Source organism: Mobula birostris, chromosome 9 (assembly GCF_030028105.1).
Source record: "Mobula birostris isolate sMobBir1 chromosome 9, sMobBir1.hap1, whole genome shotgun sequence".
Lineage (NCBI taxonomy): Eukaryota > Metazoa > Chordata > Chondrichthyes > Myliobatiformes > Myliobatidae > Mobula > Mobula birostris.
Genome location: NC_092378.1, coordinates 153,994,422 through 154,014,811, shown reverse-complemented (window position 1 = coordinate 154,014,811; position 20,390 = coordinate 153,994,422). Strand labels below are relative to the sequence as shown.

At 42.9% G+C, this 20,390-nt stretch overlaps 1 protein-coding gene across 1 annotated transcript in view; it reads right to left on the bottom strand.

The window, feature by feature from the left end:
• crebbpa (CREB binding protein a) overlaps positions 1-20,390 on the bottom strand; it is a 158,265-nt gene that overhangs the window by 4,342 nt on the left and 133,533 nt on the right. The window contains exons 23-30 of the mRNA XM_072269213.1: positions 18,556-18,623; positions 12,827-12,977; positions 9,870-10,016; positions 8,481-8,594; positions 7,170-7,335; positions 4,309-4,476; positions 2,420-2,581; positions 950-1,231 (exon numbers count right to left, since the gene is read on the bottom strand). Of these exons, the coding sequence (XP_072125314.1) occupies positions 950-1,231; positions 2,420-2,581; positions 4,309-4,476; positions 7,170-7,335; positions 8,481-8,594; positions 9,870-10,016; positions 12,827-12,977; positions 18,556-18,623 (1,258 nt within the window). The remainder of the gene's footprint in view (positions 1-949; positions 1,232-2,419; positions 2,582-4,308; positions 4,477-7,169; positions 7,336-8,480; positions 8,595-9,869; positions 10,017-12,826; positions 12,978-18,555; positions 18,624-20,390) is intronic.

Sequence of the window (20,390 nt, the reverse complement as noted above, 5' to 3'; positions counted from 1 at the left end):
ATGGACAATGAACCCATGAACACTACCACACTATTTTTGCACAACTCACTTAATGTAATTTTTAATGTACACTTATTATAATTTATATATTTTTATTATGTATTGCAATGTACTGCTGCCACGAAACAACAAATTTCACAAGATATGCCAGTGATTTTAAACCTGATTCTGAATTTAGCACAGCACGTGTAAATATCAATGTTCTCCATATTATGAATCAATTCACTTCAAAATGTTGGTATTCTGGAAAGAATATTGAAAGACAATGAGTGTACACACAAGAATTAAAAGATTGGTGGTGTTCAGTCACTTCCTCTGGCCCGTGGGATGAGGGCACAGGAAACCCCTCCTCCCTCCAGCCATGGTCAACATGTGCGTAGTGGATGGTGGAATGATCCCTGGCCAACTTTCTCCTTGTTTCTGTGACCCCACTGTGCTTCCCACTGAGTTGAGTAGCAGATGTCAGCTCACATGAATGCTGCTGTACGGCTCTGTCATTAGTAACTACACCAAAAACAATAGCAGTATTAGGCCATTCGGCCCATCGAGTCTGCTCCACCATTCCAAAATGTCTGAGTTACCATCCCTGTCAACCCCATTCTCCCGCCTACTTCCCGTACCCTTTGACGCCCTAACCAAGAACCTATCAACCTCTGCTTTAAGTATACCTAATGACTTGGCTTCCACAGCTGTCTGTGGCAACAAATTCCAGATTCACCATCCTCTGGCCATCAGACACTCCTTATTCATTAACCCTTTAATTCTTGGGATCATTCTCATGAACCTTGTCAGGACCACATCCTTTGTTAGATATGGGACCTCACAATGATCCAAATGTGGTCTGACCAGTAAAGTGAAGCTGGTAATGCACACCTCTCTTGCTTTCGAAGTGGCACAAGTGACACAAGTGACCCAGAGCACTAAGGAAGAGAAGGAGTTAAGCCCTTACCTCACAGACCGTGCAGTGCCACCGTGTTTCCACGTGGTGCTTGCACTCGTTACACGTGTAAACGAACCGGTCCTGGCCTTGATTGTGCAACTCCACCAGCATACACATGGTGGACCACTTTGCACGCCGCAGCGAGGAGAACTCCAGGTGTTTGTCCCTGGCCAGGGTCAGAAAAGCATCACGGCCATCCATCAGATCGCAGCTCAGCAGTGCGTCAGGGTCCACAACAGATGGTAAGGTATTCACCACTGGCCCAGCGTGAAAATGGATAACAAAAAATACCTGAAAAACAAGGAATAGCAAAGACTGGCTTATCAACACAGCTCTGAACATTAATGCTAGCTGCAAATTCAGTGCACTTTGAAGTAATCCACCAGGATCAACAGACTCAAAAAGAGTTACTTTCCCCAAGCAGCAGGGCTGATCAACACCTCCACCCACTAAACCATCCCTCCACACTCCCCAACCACCACTACTTTATCAGAGACACCTTAGGTACAAATACTCCTGTGCCTCGTGTCACTTTATGGATGTAGAATGTGAGGGAGGGAGAGAGTGAGGGATTCTCAAGTTGGGGAACTCAAAATAAAAAACAACACCTTCGACTGTGGCTTTAACATCGAAACAGTGACTGCTTGACTCCCTTCTCGCTGTGGAAGGAGTTATATCTTGCTAGTGAGAGAGAGCCTGAAGGATGTTGAATTGTTGAAATGAACAGTGCTTTTTGATGTACTGTAACCATGGTCTCTCTCTGGGAGCTTTTTGCTGTTACTTGCGTGGCAGCTGGTGGGAATGATGATGCTTTTTGCTAGAATTAGTGGGGGGAGAATTGACACTGTTTGTTGCCGCTTCTGCGTGGGAGGAGGATGGAGGCTTTGGGGCTCTTATGTTTTTCTGTCATTCATTCTTTGGGATTTTTCTTCTGTTTTGAGGATGTCTTTGGAGAGTAAAAACTTAAGGTTGTACATTGTATAAATTCTCTGATATTAAATAGAACCACTGACTATGTCAGTTGCTGGGAACTCAGCATTGACTAACTACAGTAACAAATAAAGCTGCAGCAGTTATGCAGAGATAAGGAATAACTGATGGGGTATAATATAATTAAGCAGGATTATTTATAAATTTGAAATCTAATACAACAGGTTCTCCAGAATTCTCTAGATTCTTGGTGGAATGTGCTCCATCTCTTTTGACATCCTCAAGAGGTTCTCGTTCCATTCTAAGCAATGATACTGACTATCAGCAAACTACCTAAATGAGGGGATGACCAATTCTGCCATACATACCCTTCACCATGGGGTTTACCTGATTACAATAGGAGTGGGACTCCTTTCACCCCAGAGGTTAACTTTTTAGATATTCAGCAGAAGCACAACTGCCAGTAGTGCTTTGGGAAAGAAGAACAAATTGGGAAGACAAAACAACTGCTTGGGCTGGCCGAGTCTAAATCTCCGATGCAGTCAGTACCTCTTTATGCTTTTCCATTGTGGCGTACAGCTTCTGTGACAAGTCATTGGCTACATTCGGCATTCCCGGTTTTTTCTTGTTAGCTCGACTAATGCTGCTTTTATTCTTGTTGGTTTTCTTATTGTTCTTTTTCTTTGCGTTTTTGCTGTCTCCTTTCTTTCCCTGGAAAGTAAAAAGGGCATTGAAACAATTTTCTGTATTGCACAGCAGTCTTTTTAACTGTTACTTTACACAGAGATTTCTTACAGCTTTGCTGCCTTCTGATGTACCTACACAGTCGATATTCATGCTTGCATTCTGGATACTTAAAAACACTTCTGTCAAAGGAATATGAATTTGCCCTGTCTGTATTAACCCAAGCACACAGTGATCACGCAGAGCCCACAGGTCTCTGACAGGAATTGGCCACTCTACCCAGGTACAGCACACAAATGAATGCGTTGTTTTCACATTAGATAATTACAGAGAGTCACAGAACACTATAGCACAGAAACAGGTCCTTTAGCCCATCTAGTCTGTGCTGACCTATTTATTTGCCTAGCTCCATCAACCTGCACCCAGACCATATCCCTCCATACCCCTCCCATCCATGTACCTATCCAAACTTCTCGCAATCAAATCCACATCCACCACTTGTGCTGGCAAGCTTGATTCACAATCTCACCACCCTCTAAGTGAAGAAATTTCCCTTAATGTTCTTCTTAAATATTTCACCTTTCACCCTTAACCCTTGACTTCTAGTTGTGGTCTCATCCAACCTCAGTTAAAAAAGCCCGCTTGCCCCTTTCTATGCCCCTCATAATTTTGTCTACCTCTATAAAATCTCCCCTCTTTCTTCTACACTCCAGGGAATAAAGTCCTAATCTATTCAACCTTTCCCTAACTCAGGTCTTCAGGTCCCAGCAACACCCTTGTAAATTTTCTCTGTTGCATCACTACCGTTGCGACTGAATATTCCTGAATGGTACGAGTATGAACTATCTCCACGAGTATGTTGCCTGTACAAGTACTCTGCACTTTGTGAAACAGGATGTGTTGCTCACTCACAAATTCCTCACCAACAGAACTATTGGTCTCATGCAACTGCTGTAACGTTGAACTTCAAACATCAAATGCTCATCATTTGACCAAATCCCCCGAGATTCAAATTAACATGAGGCCAATTATCAAAACACAGACTAGAGGAATATTTCAATTTAAATCAGTTTAAAATACTATATTTTTCTTGTACAAATAACCGAGTTAATGAACTTCTGGTCAATATCAATAAACTTATCAACACTGGGACACACGGTATACAAGTTCCTAAGAGGAAGAGAAGCACTGATTTTGTTTCTCTCCATCGTGCTGCCTGATTTGATCGGTTCTCTTTTTATTTCAAGGATTAAGGATTAGTTTTATTTCTCGCGCATACATTGATACATTCAGTGAACTGTGATGCGCCATTTTTGTGTCAATGACCAACACAGTCTGAGGATGGACTGGGAATAGCACACAAGTGTCGCCATACTTCTGGCACCAACACAGGGTGCCCACAACTTACTAATGATAACCCGTCCATCTTTGGGATGTGGGAGGGAACTGGAGCACCCGGGGGAAACCCACACAGTCACGAGGAGAATGTACAAACTCCTTACAGACAGCGGTGGGAATTGAACCAATGGGTAATTACTGAAATTTTTTCACATTTCCAGCATTCACAGTATATTGCAAGTGTGAATAAGGAACTGATGAAACAGTAAACTGTAAAACATTAGGTCATTAGGTATGAGAGAGTAGGCCGGATTGACTCACTTCCTGCTTTATGGCCTGTAACCAAACAGTTAAAACAAACATTCCTGCAAGTTTGATATCCATGAATGTCATATCAGTCATTTCTCAACACTCACATCCGGGGTTTCACTAGGAATGCTGTTCTCCTCTCTTTTCCGTTCTTCTTCTTCCTGCTCCAGCTCTTTTATGCTTTCTTCAAGTACGTTGGGCCAGAAATCACCTTCGAAATAAGGCAACTCATTTGCACTGATCAGTCGATCCTCTGTTGCTTGTTTGAAGATATCCTGGCAGCAAATTAAAACTAAATTAACGTCAAATGACATGTCTTGTCCTATGTAGGAGTGCATATAGTATAGGATGTACTTGTGGAAAATATTCAAAGGTTGTTAGAGAATGGAATGTCCTGTTATTTTAAAATACAGACACACATCGATTATGGCGAAAGTCAGCAGCTCAAATGTACTATCTTTGCTCTTTTGGTGGCCAGCCATGACGGCCAGCAGCCTCCCCACCATCGAGGACACCTTCTAAAGACGATGCTCAAAAAACCGACATCCAGCATTATGGGCCATCATCACCCAGGACATGCCCTCTTCTGATTGCTACCATCAAGGTGGAGGTACAGGAGTCTGAAGACACACACTCAACATTTCAGAAACAGCTTCTTCCCCTCCGCCATCAGATTTCTGAATGGACAATGAACCCATCAACTCACCTCACCATTTTTGCCCTTTTTGCACTGCTTATTGATTGTAATCTATAGATTTTTATGTATTGCTGGTGCAAAACAACAAATTTCACCACATATGTAGTGATATTAAACCTGATTCTGACTGATTTTGCATTTGATACTCAATGAATTGGTTTGATGACAGAGAAAGAGATAAACTCTAAAACTGTTGATGGAAGTGAACTGTTCTGAAATCAAGCTGAGGCATAGGGAATTGAACCACACTTCAACCACAATAGATGCCTCAATTATTGCTGATAATTGTGTTCAGGTATCTCACCCAGTCCCTCAATACCACCTCTCAGGTTAAGAAAGCACAACAGCCCTCCTCCACCCCAATCTAACCAATTTTTACAGAAGTACCATGCAGTGTCCTGACCGTCTGGTACAGGAATTGCAAGGCATCTGACTGCAAGACCCCACAAAGGATTGCGAGGATCATTGGGGTCTCTCTTCCACCCATCAGAGATACTTATCAGGGGCGCTGCGTAAGCAGGGCTCTTAGCATCGTCAACGATCCCTGCCATCTGCCCAACAGTCTTTTTGGCCCCCTATCATCAGGCAGGAGGCATTAGGACAAGAACTGTGAGGATGGGAAACAGCTTCTTCCTCCAGGCTGTTAAGACTACTGAACTCCCTGGCACCACCCAGGTCTCATCACGTATGAAGCCCCAGTCGCAATATGCTGTTTACTTTTTTAACTTGTGTTACAAATGCACCTTTTATTTCTGAATTTATTTGTGGTAATAGTACTTTACGTGCTGCGTGTGTTAGTTATATGTACTGTGCTGGTGTGGAGGAACGCTGATTCGTTTGGCAGTACATATACATATGGTTGAATGCCAATAAACCTGAACTTAATGAACACTGTGTACATGATGAATACTGCTTCCTTCTTCCCTGGCTATCCCCAAACTCAGTAAAAATAGCTATATTGTACTTACTTTTATACTTAAAGCTGTTGAAGCATGCATATATAAAAGTTTAAAAAAAAAGTGAATATAACTAAGCACGGCAGTTCGTGCAGCTAATTAATACCACCACCCTGGTGGCTGCTCTGCAAACTAATGGTGCCAAATTCAAACATGTCAGACCAGGAAACAGCAGACCACCGAACACCGGACCAGGAAACACCAGACCACAGTTTCATCTACAGTAATATTCTGATTGTTACACATTTAAAAGTCAGGAATTCTGAACTCACTCATTGTAATTCCTATCCCCACTCCCATTCCAGCATGTTGGTCCATAGCCTCCTCTTTTGCCATGATGAGTCACTCTCATGTTGAGCAGCAACACCTCATATTCCGTCTAAGTAGCCTCCAATATGATGGCATGAACATCAATTTCTCCTTCTGGTAATTCCCTCCCCCCCCCCACCTCTTCTATTCCCCCTTCTGGCCTCTTACTTCTCCTCACCTGCCTATTACCTCTTCCTAGGTCCCCCCCCCTTCCTTTTCTCCCACGGTCCACTCTCCTCTCCCATCAGATTCCTCTTCTCCAGCCCTTTAACTTTCCCACCCATCTGGCTTCACCTGTCAACTTGCAGCTAGTCTCCTTCCACCGTCACTCCCCCCACCTTCTTATTCTGGAATCTTCCCCCTTCCTTTCCAGTCCTGATGAAAGGTCTCAGCCCGCAATGTTGACTGTTATTCCCCTCTATAGATGCTGCCTGACCTGCTGAGTTTCTCCAGTATTTTGTGTGTGTGCTGTTCTAGCACTCACGTTAGAGAAACTTGGGAAAGTAAAAAGAAAGTATTTAAATTATCCAACAGACGAAAAAGAAACTTTCCACTTCCATAGGCTTCAATGAACATCCAGGCAGCAATGTAAAATCCATGGACCTCAAAGCTTCAAGACTCATGATGGAATAATCAGAAATCCTTTCCCAGCAGCAGAAAATAGGATTTCCCATTTCTGAACTTGAAGTACTTTGGAGCTACCCAGAGTACAGTGAGTAGCCCCAGCAGTTACAATCCACAACCAGTCGTTCTGATTGCTATTAACATAGTTTGAACAAATACTTTAACACAGACATAGGATTATAATTGTTCAGCTTATTTGGACAAAGCTTTACTTTAAGGGTAGCTTTTCCACGATTCATCCTTATTCCATTTGGGAGCTGGAATATTTGAACAACAAGAGACTGTAAGAGTAATAAGAAGTCAGGATCAAATATTGGTCAGCATTACAAAGCAACTGGATTATACTGAGACATTCAAGGCAACTAATAATAGAAGAACAAACCTTGTAATCGTGTATGATTCGCTCAGCAAATGCTTTATCCAGCATTTTCTTATACCATTCCTGCAACCGTTTAGGTTTGGGGATCTTCTGATCAGCTGGGTGACAGTGGAAGATGTAATCATCACCTTCACTGGGAGGACATGCCCATATATGGCCTTGTGTAAACCTGTGCATAACAACAGATCAGAGGCAAAATAAATAATTCAGTGAGTTGTAGCTAGTGTATCACAGATAGGTGAATGTGCACAGTCTTTCTCCCAGGGTTGGGGAATCACAAACTGGAGAACATAGGTTTAAGGTGAGCAGGAAGAGATTTAATAGGAACCTGAGGGGCAATTTTTTCTTTATGCAAAGGGTGGTTAGTATATGGAACAAGCTGCTAGAGGAAGTAGTTGAGGCAGTTACATTAATGATGTTGAGAATGTACATGGATAGGAGATATTAAGACCATAATCTTTTTTATACTATGGATCCATCCCATTAAGCAAGGGGGTCTGTGGACCCCTGGTTGGGAAGAGGGATATGGGCCAAATGGGACCAGCTTAGCTGGGAATCCTGGTTGGCATGGTCCAGTTGGACCGAAGAGCCTGTTTCTGTGCTGTAGGACTCTTTGACTCTACTATCCTCATCTAAAGAATGCAAGGAAAACTGCTACGTTTACCTACATATTTCAGAATACATTGCAACTGTTCAAAGATATTCCATCTGGATGTAGATGAAACTGTACTTCAAAATACAAGGAATGTAACAAGAGCTGTATAACTCATCTTCTTCTACTCAAGGCCACAAGCTTATCAATCACCCCTGCTGTGGACCACCTGGAGGTCCAAGACGCTCTCGTTACATGCACGTGCAGTTCAACTCTTTAAGTGATAATGCAGAAAATTTGAAGTTAATAACTCATCTCCTTCTACCTTAGGCCACTGACTTATCAATCACCCCTGCTGTGGACCACTTCTACAAAGAAGGGATCCGTATGCTCCACGACTGCTGGACTAAGTGTGTACATGTAGGAGGGGAGTATGTTGAAAAATAAATGTGCTAGGTTTTCTAAAATGGACCCTTTCTACCTTAGGCCACGAACTTATCAATCATCCCTCGTAAAACAAAATGTTTTGGAACAGGATAAACAAGGGAAACTCATTTGTAATGGAAGCTTTTTATGAGTTATAAAAAGAACCAGGAAAAGTATGACTATTGGGAATGCATTTGAATAATAGATGAGATAGGAGAAGGGCACAGCATATCCATAACACAAATCATTACACACAATAAATAACAAAAAATCCAAAGTGCTAAAGTGGAACTTACCCAAGTTTTTTCACATACTCCAGGTAACCAATTAAGATTTCATGATAAACTGCAGTTCGCAGGCATCGTGGGCGGAAAAAGTGAATACTGTCAAGGTATGATATGTACACACGCCTGCAAGAGCAACAATGTCAGAGAAAGCTAAGTGATAAGGGGCCCAGCAGGATGGGAAAACAAAGTGTCTACTGTAGAATCAAGTCCATGACAGCTGAAAATCTAGTCTCACTACGCTCTCTAGCTCTTGATTAGTTTTCCAGATAATGGGACAACAATGCTTTGAGTATTTAAGTCCATCAAGAGTTCAAGGCTCTTACCGTCATCTCCGTTAAGAAGCTCTACCTTCCCTCCCTTTAATCTTTCCACTATTTACTTTAAATCCAGTTACTGACCTCTCTATTAAGGTTCCCATTCAACCCATCTGTATATCTCAGCTTTACACTATTGGGGTAAAAATACATCTTTCCTATAACAATTATTTTGTTTTGTCATTCAAATTTCAAAATGTTTAACTGAATCTCATTCATTACAGTTGAGTGAAATGAACCTGTATTTCACTAAAGAAACACACAAAATAGTGGAAGAACTCAGCAGGTCAGGCAGCATCTATGGAAATAGATAAACAGTCAACATTTCGGGTCAAGACCCTTCTACAGGACTCAGGTCTCAGCCTCCAATGTTGAATGTTTATTTTTCCCCATAGACGCTGCCTGGCCTGCTCAGATCCTGCAGCATCTTGTGTGTTGCTTTGGATTTCCAGCACCTGCGGAATTGCTTGTGTTTATGATTTGCTGTCCTTTACCCAGTGTACAGCATTCTGCCGAAGTCTCAGGCACATATATATCCAGCACAGTACTATATTTGTCAACGTGGAGCAGACAGCAAGTCTATAAATCAGGCGGGAAAAAAGGATGCAGGGAATAGCCAGGGTGGAATGTCCCGGGGTGGGTGTAGGACAAGTGGCACAGAAGGAGTGCCAGAGGCGGTACATGGTGTGGGTGCAGACACACCAGGCAAAGGCACTTGATTCCAAACTACTGGTTTACTGATCATTACAGATTGTCTCTCTGGTGCTTCCTGTTCCTCCCTCCCCTCACTCCCCCCTTTCCCAACCATGATTTCCCTCTACCCCCTCCCACTCTCAGTCCACAATAGAGACCCATATCAGAATCAGGTTTATCATCACTCACATTTGTCATGAAATTTGTTTTATTTTGTGGCAGCAGTACAGTGCAATACACAAAATTACTGTAGTACTGTGCAAAAGCCTTAGGCCTCCTAGCTATATACAAGTGCCGAAGATTTCTGCACAGTCCTGTAGATAAAAATGAAGCAAATGAGGCTGTAAGCAAATAACCTGCTAACCAAACTGCAGGCATCATGTGTCAGTACCTTGTGTTAGGAGTTGGACATTCAGAGCCATATTCCTGTACATGCATTCCGAAGAAACAGACATCTACACCATCGATCTCTTCAAAAGCAAATAGTGCTTTTGTTCTGTAAGGAAAAGTTTCCGACATTTCACCTGTATCCACAAACCTGAAATTTGAAAATGAGACACGATTATGGAGATTTACATTTGGTCACCATTTTCTCTCAACTACAAGTATAAAAAAACCCATCAGGTGAACACGCAAGATTAGGGTAGAGCATGAACTGAAGAACTGTCATTTAAGTTGCTGGTGAACGCAGCAGGCTAGGCAGCATTTAAATTCTGTTTCAAATTAAATTAAACAAAACTAAACTGTCAAAAACTGAAACCCAAAGATTAGTTTTACTTGTCACATGTGCAACGAAATTACAGTGAAATGCGTCGTTTACATCAACAATCAACACTGTCTGAGGATCTGCTGAGGGCTGCTGCAAGTGTCAACTTGCTTCCAGTGCCCACGTACCACGCTTACAGCTTACTAACCCTAACCTGTACAGCTTTGGAAGGTGGGAGGAGGGCAAAGACTGGAGGAAATCCACTCGGTCATGGGGACAATGTACAAACTCTTTGCAGACAGTGGTGGAAAGTGAACCCCGGTCGCTGATTACTGGCGCTGGGCCAACCACTACACTACTGTGCCATCCGTAGTTTGCCCTTTCTTCCTGAATCCATCAGGTGAACGCTGAGCTGCACTAACAACCTGAGGCAGTAAGTAAATAGAAAAATACTGCAGAATATTTGTTCTCACTGGATATGAAAAAATATGAAAGAAAGTCAGAAAGTAGTGGCCACACTCAGTAGGTAAGACTGCCTGATGTGCTGTCTGTTTCCAGAACTTCCTGCTGTTAATGTGATGGTAAATCTCACATTTCTTCAGATCAAGGAGCTCAGCTCCTTATCTTCTGGCAGTTTGTCATAAGCAACAAACAATAGCCATACTTTACTGATCCCAGGGGAAATTGGTTTTCGTTACAGTTGCACCATAAATAATAAATAGTAATAGAACCATAAATAGTTAAATAGTAATATGTAAATTATGCCAGTAAATTATGAAATAAGTCCAGGACCAGCCTATTGGCTCAGGATGTCTGACCCTCCAAGGGAGGAGTTGTAAAGTTTGATGGCCACAGGCAGGAATGACTTCCTATGATGCTCTGTGTTGCATCTCGGTGGAATGAGTCTCTGGCTGAATGTACTCCTGTGCCCAACCAGTACATTATGTAGTGGATGGGAGACATTGACCAAGATGGCATGCAACTTGGACAGCATCCTCTTTTCAGACACCACCGTCAGAGAGTCCAGTTCCATCCCCACAACATCACTGGCCTTACGAATGAGTCTGTTGATTCTGTTGGTGTCTGCTACCCTCAGCCTGCTGCCCCAGCACACAACAGCAAACATAATAGCACTGGCCACCACAGACTCGTAGAACATCCTCAGCATCGTCCGGCAGATGTTAAAGGACCTCAGTCTCCTCAGGAAATAGAGGCGGCTCTGACCCTTCTTGCAGACAGCCTCAGTGTTCTTTGACCAGTCCATTTTATTGTCAATTCGTATCCCCAGGTATTTGTAATCCTCCACCATGTCCACACTGACCCCCTGGATGGAAACAGGAGTCACCAGTACCTTAGCTCTCCTCAGGTCTACCACCAGCTCCTTAGTCTTTTTCACATTAAGCTGCAGATAATGGGTCTAATGGGTCTAAAGCAACAGACGCAAAATGCTGGAGGAACTCAGCAGGGCAGGGAGGTTTCAGGGACTATAGTGCCCTGCAGGTACTACTGCAACTGCAGCAAGTAGTCTTGTACTCTGACTTCTTTCTGCTTCACTTATTTCATGAGATGCCCTTTCTCCCCATCTGTACATCCCTCAGTGATCTTCTCATAACCACCATAATCCTCAACCTTCTGGCACTTACTCCCTTTCCAAACTCACTCTGTAAGACACTGGAGCAGAATCAGGCCATTCAGCCCATCGAGTCTGCTCCACCATTTCACCATGGCTGATTTATTATCCCTCTCAGCCCCATTCTCCTGCCTTCTCCCTGTAACCTTTGACACCCTGACTAATCATAAACCTATAAACCTCCACTTTAAATATACCCAACTACCTGGCCTCCACAGCCGTCTTGCGGCAGTGAATTCTAGATTCACCGCCCTCCGGCTAAAAAAATTCACCCTCATCTCTTTTCTAAAGGGATTCCTTCTATTCTGAGACTGTGCCCTCGAGTTCTAGACTCTCCCACGATAGGAAACATCCTCTCCACGATCACTCTATATAGGTCTTTCAATAAGATCCCTCCTCATTTTTCTAAACACAAACGAGTACAGGCCGATACGATCAAACATACTCCATGTGTTAACCCTTTCATTCCCAGGATCATTCCCATGAACCAACTCTGGACCCTCTCCAACGTCAGTACACCCTTTCTTAGATATGGGGTCCAAAACTGCTTACATTACTCCATAATAATGCATCCTGTCCAAGCCTAATACAATGTTTTCAGCCCTTTATCACTTACCTCAGAAGCACCATTCCCCCTTCACTGGTTCACTCTCCCTTCCCGGATCCTTCAGTTCAGAACAGCATCTCCCCCTCAAGAAGACCATACTAACCCACTAATTATCCAGCTAAAGTATGATCTGCAATCTTTCTTCCCTCTCTCAACACTTCTCAGCTTTGTTCGATTTTTGTCTTAGCATGTTCACGTTGTTGGAGTGATGTTGAAACTGTTTGGAACAGTTTGTAACCACCTAAATAAAGCACTTATCCACAGCTGGCTCATCACCCAGTCACCAAGATTAGCTTCCATTTCAGCTTTTAAACATTCTCCCCAGTGGGGATAGTAAATATTACAAAACTCCCGAGCAGTCGCATCTCTTAGTGCTTCACCACCTCCAGGTGCTTGTTTACTTGCCTGCTTTTCATTCCTGGTTTAACTTCCACTATTTTATCTGAGCTGGATACCACACGGACATAAACTTCCCCAGCTTCTGGATGGTTCTGACGTCTTAGAAATTTGTTCACTCTGTCTTCTAAATGATTCCCTAACCTTGTCGTTTGTAACCCTGGGTACAGAAACTCAGTGTAAGCAAACACATCAGAAATAGTAAAATTAACATTATGAACATTCTAACAAAGAAACCTCTGACCTCCATCATGGCCATGTTGTAAATAACTTGGATTCAAACAATTACAGCGTATTAATGTCTGAAAATGTTTGTTCTCACTGGGTATGAAGAGAATGGGGAGAATGTTTCTCACTGGGGTAAAGAGAACAGGGAGGATGTTTGTTCTCACTAGGGGTGAAGAGAATGGGGAGAATGTTTCTCACTGGGGGTAAAGAGAAAGGGGAGAATGTTTCTCACTGGGGGTAAATGGGGAGAATGTTTCTCACTGAGGATAAAGAGAACGGGGAGAATGTTTGTTCTCACTGGGGGTAAAGAGAACGGGGAGAATGTTTCTCACTGGAGTAAAGAGAACGGGGAGAATGTTTGTTCTCACTGGGTATGAAGAGAACGAGGAGAATGTTTCTCACGGGGGGTAAAGAGAATGGGGAGAATGTTTCTCACTGGGGGTAAAGAGAACTGGGAGAATGTTTCTCACTGGCATAAAGAGAACAGGGAGAATGTTTGTTCTCACTGGGGGTGAAGAGAACAGGGAGAATGTTTCTCACCGGGGTAAAGAGAACGGGGAGAATGCTTCTCACCGGGGTAAAGAGAACGGGGAGAATGTTTCTCACTGAGGTAAAGAGAATGGGGAGAATGTTTCTCACCGGGGGTAAAGAGAACTGGGAGAATGTTTCTCACTGGGGGTAAAGAGAAAGGGGAGAATGTTTTGCACTGGGGATAAATGGGGAGAATGTTTCTCACTGGGGGTAAAGAGAATGGGGAGAATGTTTCTCACTGGCATAAAGAGAACAGGGAGAATGTTTGTTCTCACTGGGGGTGAAGAGAACAGGGAGAATGTTTCTCACTGGGGTAAAGAGAACGGGGAGAATGTTTCTCACCGGGGTAAAGAGAACGGGGAGAATGTTTCTCACCGGGGGTAAAGAGAACGGGGAGAAGTTTCTCACTGAGGTAAAGAGAATGGGGAGAATGTTTCTCACCGGGGGTAAAGAGAACGGGGAGAAGTTTCTCACTGAGGTAAAGAGAATGGGGAGAATGTTTCTCACCGGGGGAGAATGTTTCTCACCGGGGGTAAAGAGAACGGGGAGAAGTTTCTCACTGAGGTAAAGAGAATGGGGAGAATGTTTCTCACCGGGGATAAAGAGAACGGGGAGAACATTTCTCACTGAGGTAAAGAGAATGGGGAGAATGTTTCTCACCGGGGGTAAAGAGAAAGGGGAGAATATTTTGCACTGGGGATAAATGGGGAGAATGTTTCTCACTGGGGGTAAAGAGAATGGGGAGAATGTTTCTCACTGGGGTAAAGAGAACAGGGAGAATGTTTCTCACTGGGGTAAAGAGAAGGGGGAGAATGTTTCTCATCGGGGGTAAAGAGAAAGGGAAGAACGTCATTCTCATTGGGTATGAAGAGAATGGGGAGACAATCGTATTTATCAACTGACCTCTTGCCTGGAATAAGTGGATGAGGCAGCAATTCTCAACAATATTTGCCTTCAGTAGTTGGCTTGCACCAACACCGATTATCTTGCTGATTAAAACCGAACAATGACATAGGGATAAATATAGCTGCACTACCATCAATGGGCGAGGGTTTAATAATTTACATATCAAATTGTTGAAAGATTGTAGTGCAACTGGCACAGAATAAAGAATTGTGGTGAACAGAATTACTGCTTTGTTTGTAATATTTATGAAGTAAAATTTTGATTGTTTTTATATTTCAAAACACTGATGACATGGTATTGCATAAAGGTAATTTTTATACCCCTATGCCTGTATCCCAGGGTATTGAAGAAAATTGAAAATACAGATATAATGATATTGCAAGATGGCCCATGCTTTTATTAATGTAATGTGTATACAGTATACAGTTTTAGGAACAGTTTAAATCTGCCATCAAATTTCTGACTGGACCATAAACACCACCTCACTTATTTTTACACAGCTCATTTATACATTTTTTAAATAAATATTTCTTATCGTAACTTATAGCAATTTAAAAAATGTCCTTCACTGTACTGCCGCCACAAAACAACAAATTTCAATACATGTCATGGTAATAAACTCATTCTGATCCAACTGTATTGTATTGACTGAGAAGTCAACTGAGAATTAAGTGTGCCATGTAAAGCATGAGGATCCTGACCACCCATCGCACAATCTCTCTGACCCACTACCATCAGGAAGGAGGGACAGCAGCATCAGGACTAGGACTGTCAGACTGGGTAACAGCTTCTTCCCTCAGGCTGTGAGACTAATGAATACCCTGCCACCGCTGAGGTCTCGTCAATGGGACAGCGAGCTGTTTACTGCTTACCTTTGCTGCACACTATATGCATTTTGAATTATATTGTTTATGTGCTGTGTGCGATATGTTTTGTGGGTGCACTGTGGTTCAAAGGAATGTTGTTTCATTTGGTTGCATTTATGTACACTCAGATGACGATAAACCTCCAACTTGAAATGGTGCAAGTTCCAGATCTGACTTTTAGAATCTTTCTGAGTTAAGGGGGTGGAACATGGAATGGATTAGAATACCCAAATCTTGAGATAATGAAGGCATATTTGAGGATTCCAGCCATCTAGAGTTAGACCGCATTTAATAAATGGAAATATGGTCAGAAGTTTATCTCAAAATCAAAGGCTGTGAACAGTTTGATCTGGCCTCTGATATTCAGCAGGAAGACAGATGGAGTTGGTAGCTAGGAAATAAAGTTTCTTGTGGGGATGAAATTTCTGCATCAAACAACAGAGGGTCAAGAGAAATGGTGGCCAAGGTGAGGTTGATTGTTGTCAATGACATGTGGAAACTAATCCTAAGTTTTACAATGACAGCCAAGAGACAGCATGTAGATGAGATAGGAGAGGGCATAATAGAGGTCCCAATGCACATGTGAGAACAGAAGACAATGCAGCCATCTCTCAGATGTCATGGTAATAAACCCAGATCTCTCATCTGAATGAGCGTCCAACCAGTGTCCCTCATTTGCAGGGTGGTAGAGCGGCATTGTCAAAGACTCCCAACAGGTACAAGGAATAAGGTATAGAATCACTTTTGTGCATCAAACAGTAAAACAAAATACTGTTAACTTGTGACAAATGGGGAACTGCTGATATTCAAAGGGTTTAGGAGTCCATGTACACACATCACTGATGGCGAATAGCAGGGGCAGGAGTTTTAGCAGTTGTTTAGGGTTAGGGCCTGGAGTATTGTTATTGTATACAGGATCAGTCTCTCTCCTAAAAGGAAGCGCAACAAAGATCATATAATTGATTATCATACGCAAAATGCTGGAGGAACTCAGCAGGTCAGGCAGCATCTATGGAATGAATAAAGTGTTGAACGTTACAGGCAGAGACCCTTCACCAGGACTGGAGAGGAAGGGGGAAGACGCCAGAATAAGGCGGGGCGGGGGTGGGATTGGGAAGGAGGACAAGTTGGCAGGTGATAGGTGAAGCCAGGTGGGTGGTGGAGGGGGGAGGGGAGAGAAAGTGAGAAGCTGGGAGAAAAGACAAAGGGCTGGAGAAGGAGAAATCTGATAAGGCAGGAGAGTGGGCCATGAGAGAAAGGGAAGGACGACCACCGGGGGAGGTGATGGTTTGGTGAGGGGAAGAGAAGAGGTCTGACTGATCTTTAGTTTACGTTGGCTGTATGAGGAGAGAACAAGTAGACTTGGCCTTAATTCCCCCGATTTTAAAAGACTCAGGCTATGTCCACACTAGACCGGATAAATCCGTAACTGAAGCTTTTTCTCTTCGTTTTGACCCTCCACCCACACTGAAACCGTGTTTTCCTCCCCCAAAAACGGAGCTTTTCTAAAATGCTGTCCAGAGTGTTTAAATCTGAAAACGCCGGTTGGGCGTTGTAGAGTGTACGAGGTAACCGGAGGTTTTGAAAAACCTGCAGTCCCTTTCATCAGTGAAGAGACTATGGCTGTAGGAAAGGTTTCCAGGGTGACCCCTCTGTGGGAGTGGGGAAGATGTTGGTGGGGCCACCCGGGGGTCCGTGTGTTTGTATGTGTAGCTATTGTAGTAGCTGTGAGGCTGGTATTGTGGCGGTGAAAAGTACTGGGGGGGAGCCATCATATTCCTCATCATTGCAAATCCCTCTGCAACTGAGTTAGTCAGATTTTAAATGTTTGTCATCAGCTGGGTCATACTGTCCATGAACTCCCTGTCAGTTGCCTCCATACGCTGCAGTATTTGTTTTTTTAGTTCCAAGTCCTCCTGCGCGAGAGCCAACAGCTGTCTGTCGTTTGGCAATTTCCTTTTAAGTTTTTTCTAGTCTGTAACTGGACAAACGTGCACCAAGTATACGGTTTCCTCTTCACTTGTTTTCTGTAGATGTGTCCTGCACATACCCAGTAGGAGAGAATTCGCCCAAATACCCGTTTTAATGTGGATGGAGGTATTTTCAAAAACGCCTGGTGTGGACGCCTATCGTTTTTACGTGAAACCGGCGTTTTCAAAATTATCCTGTCTAGTGTGACGTAGCTGCAGAAGCCATCTCATTTAAGCTTATAGGGCTCAACAGTAAGATGCCGGCAGGATGTTTATTCTGGGAGAAGGACTGGAACCAGGGATAATGGGCTCACAATAGTAGATTGGCTGTTTAGCACTGACATGTGGAGAAATGTCTTCACATGGACGGTTAAAATCTTTGGAATTCTCTACCCTTGTGAGCTGTGTAGGCTGTCACTGATTGATTTCAAAACAGATTTATTTCTGGATATTAAGGAAATCAAGGGCTTAGGGCAGGAAAGTCAAGGTATACCAGCCCATGATACTGATAAGCAACGCAGCAACACTGAAGGGCCTCCTAGCCAACTCCTACTCCTAACTTATATTCTCTGTTTAAGGTGGGGTAGTTTTTCATTGATATAATCATGCATGTTGTCAAAGTTATATTTTTTCCTCTTTACAGATGCAATTAAATTAGTAATCAAATTGGCAACCTCCCTAATCCCTTCTGCGTACACAATGTCCATTTACTTCCACTTTCCTCTCATTCATGTGCCTATCTAAATGTCTCCAAGTCTCAAACGTTTCTGCCTCTACCACCACCCCAGGCACTCACCACTCTCTGTGGGGGAGAAAAAAAACTTGTCCCCTCTCATCTCCTTTGCAAATACCCTCTCTCATCTTAAATGCATGTCCTCTGGTGTTAGACATTTCAACCCTGGAAAACAGATACTGGCTGGCTACTCTATCTATGCCTCTCATGATCTTATAAACTTTATCAGATCTCACCTTGGCCTTTCTTTCTCCTTGCAAATAAGTAAGTCTGCTTTCTTATTAAAGTTTACAAACTACTCTCTGATTTAGAAGTTTTCTCTTCATTTCTTTCCAGTCCTAGCTGTTGACTATAAAATTAATATTACATGGTTTATGTGTTGTTGGAGTCTTTCATAAAGGGCAGAGAGCGTGAGATGATTCAACTAAACAGGTGATGTTTACTCAGTAATATCAGTTGACCACAGACACAAAAGATAATCTTCTAAGACACAGAAATACTTACTTTTGGAGCTGAATTTATTTTCTTTTCTTGTTTTACCCGCTTTCTTCAAGCAGTTGTCGCAAACAAAGCTGTTAAAGGAAATTTACATGAATCTTTGTATGACATTCAAGGCATCTTACAGTTAAATTAAATATTAATGAAAAGGCAAAGGCTAAGCATTAGTCAGTTTTATGTGCTCCAGTCCCAACTTCATCTTCTGCATGGGAGAGGCCTGAGGGGTTAGGAGATTTGATGTTTTAGCTGCTGCGTTTGGGTGCGTGACCTTTTAGTTTTGTGCAAGGGAGGAGTTGGGTGGGGTTTGGGGTTTGCGAATTGTTTCTTTTTCTTTTCTATGGGGGAAGGGGGTCCTTTCTCTCATCGACTAGCATGGTTTTTCTGTATTTCATGGCTACTTGGAGAAGATGAATCTCAGAGCTGTAATCTGCGTACATAGTTCAATAATAAGATTCAACCCTTGAACCTTTTCTATAGATCTTAAGTTTTCTAAATCTAGGAGGACAATTACTTTAAATTTGTGAAAGACAATCTGTGGTAACAGAGTAACTCCAGAAGAATTTAAAAGTGACTCACTTAGACCATAATATATAGGAGCAGAAGTAGGCCATTCGGCCCATTTAGTCTGTTCTGCCATTCAATCATAGGTTGATCCAATTCTTCCAGTCATCCCCACTCCCCTGCTTTCACCCCATACCCTTTGATGGCCTGGCTAATCAAGAACCTTAAATACACTTGGCCTCCACAGCCGCTCGTGGCAACAAATTCCACTGTTTTACCACCCTCTGACTAAAGTAATTTCTCCGCATCTCAGTTCAAAAAGGACATACTTTAATCCTGAAGTCGTGCCTTCTTGTCCTAGAATCCCCTACAATGTGAAATAACTTTGCCATATCTAATCTGTTCAAGCCTTTTAACATTCAGAATGTTTCTATGAGATTCCCCCTCATTCTCCTAAACTCCAGGGAATACAGCCCAAGAGCTGTCAGGCATTCCTCATACAGTAACCCTTTCATTCCTGGAATCATTCTCTGAACCCTCTTCAATGTCAGTATATCCTTTCTAAAATAAGGAGCCCAAAACTGCACACAATACTCCAAGTGTGATCTCACGAGTGCCTTATTGTAGAGCCCCAACATCACATCCCTGCTCTTATATTCTATACCTCTCGAAATGAATGCCAATATTGCATTAGCCATCTTCACAATTGACTCAACCTGGAGGTTAACCTTTAGGGTATCTTTCACAAGGACTCCCAGGTTCTTCCACCAAAGTGCAGGATCATACACTTTCCAACATTGTATTTCATTTGCTACTTCTTTGTCCATTCTCCTAAACTATCTCGGTCTCTCTGTTTCCTCAACACTACCCGCTCCTCCACCTATCTTTGTATCATCGGCAAATTTACCCACAAATCCATTAATACCGTAGTCCAAGTCATTGACATACATCGTAAAAGGCAGCGGTCCCAATACCGACCCCTGTGGAACTCCACTGGTAACTGGCAGCCAGCCAGAATAGAATCCCTTTATTCCCACTCTCTGTTTTCTGCCGATCAGCCAATGCTCCACCCATGCTAGTAACTTCCCTGTAATTCCATGGGCTCTTATCTTGCTAAGCAGCCTCATGTGCAGCACCTTGTCAAAGGCCTTCTGAAAATCCAAGTACACTATGTCTACTGCATCTCCTTTGTAATCCTGCTTGCAATTTCCTCAAAGAATTGCAATAGGTTTGCCAGACAGGATTCTCCTTTCAGGAAACCACGCTGGCTTTGACCTATCTTGTCATGTGCCTCCAGATACTCCGTAATCTCATCCCTAACTATCGATTCCAACAACTTC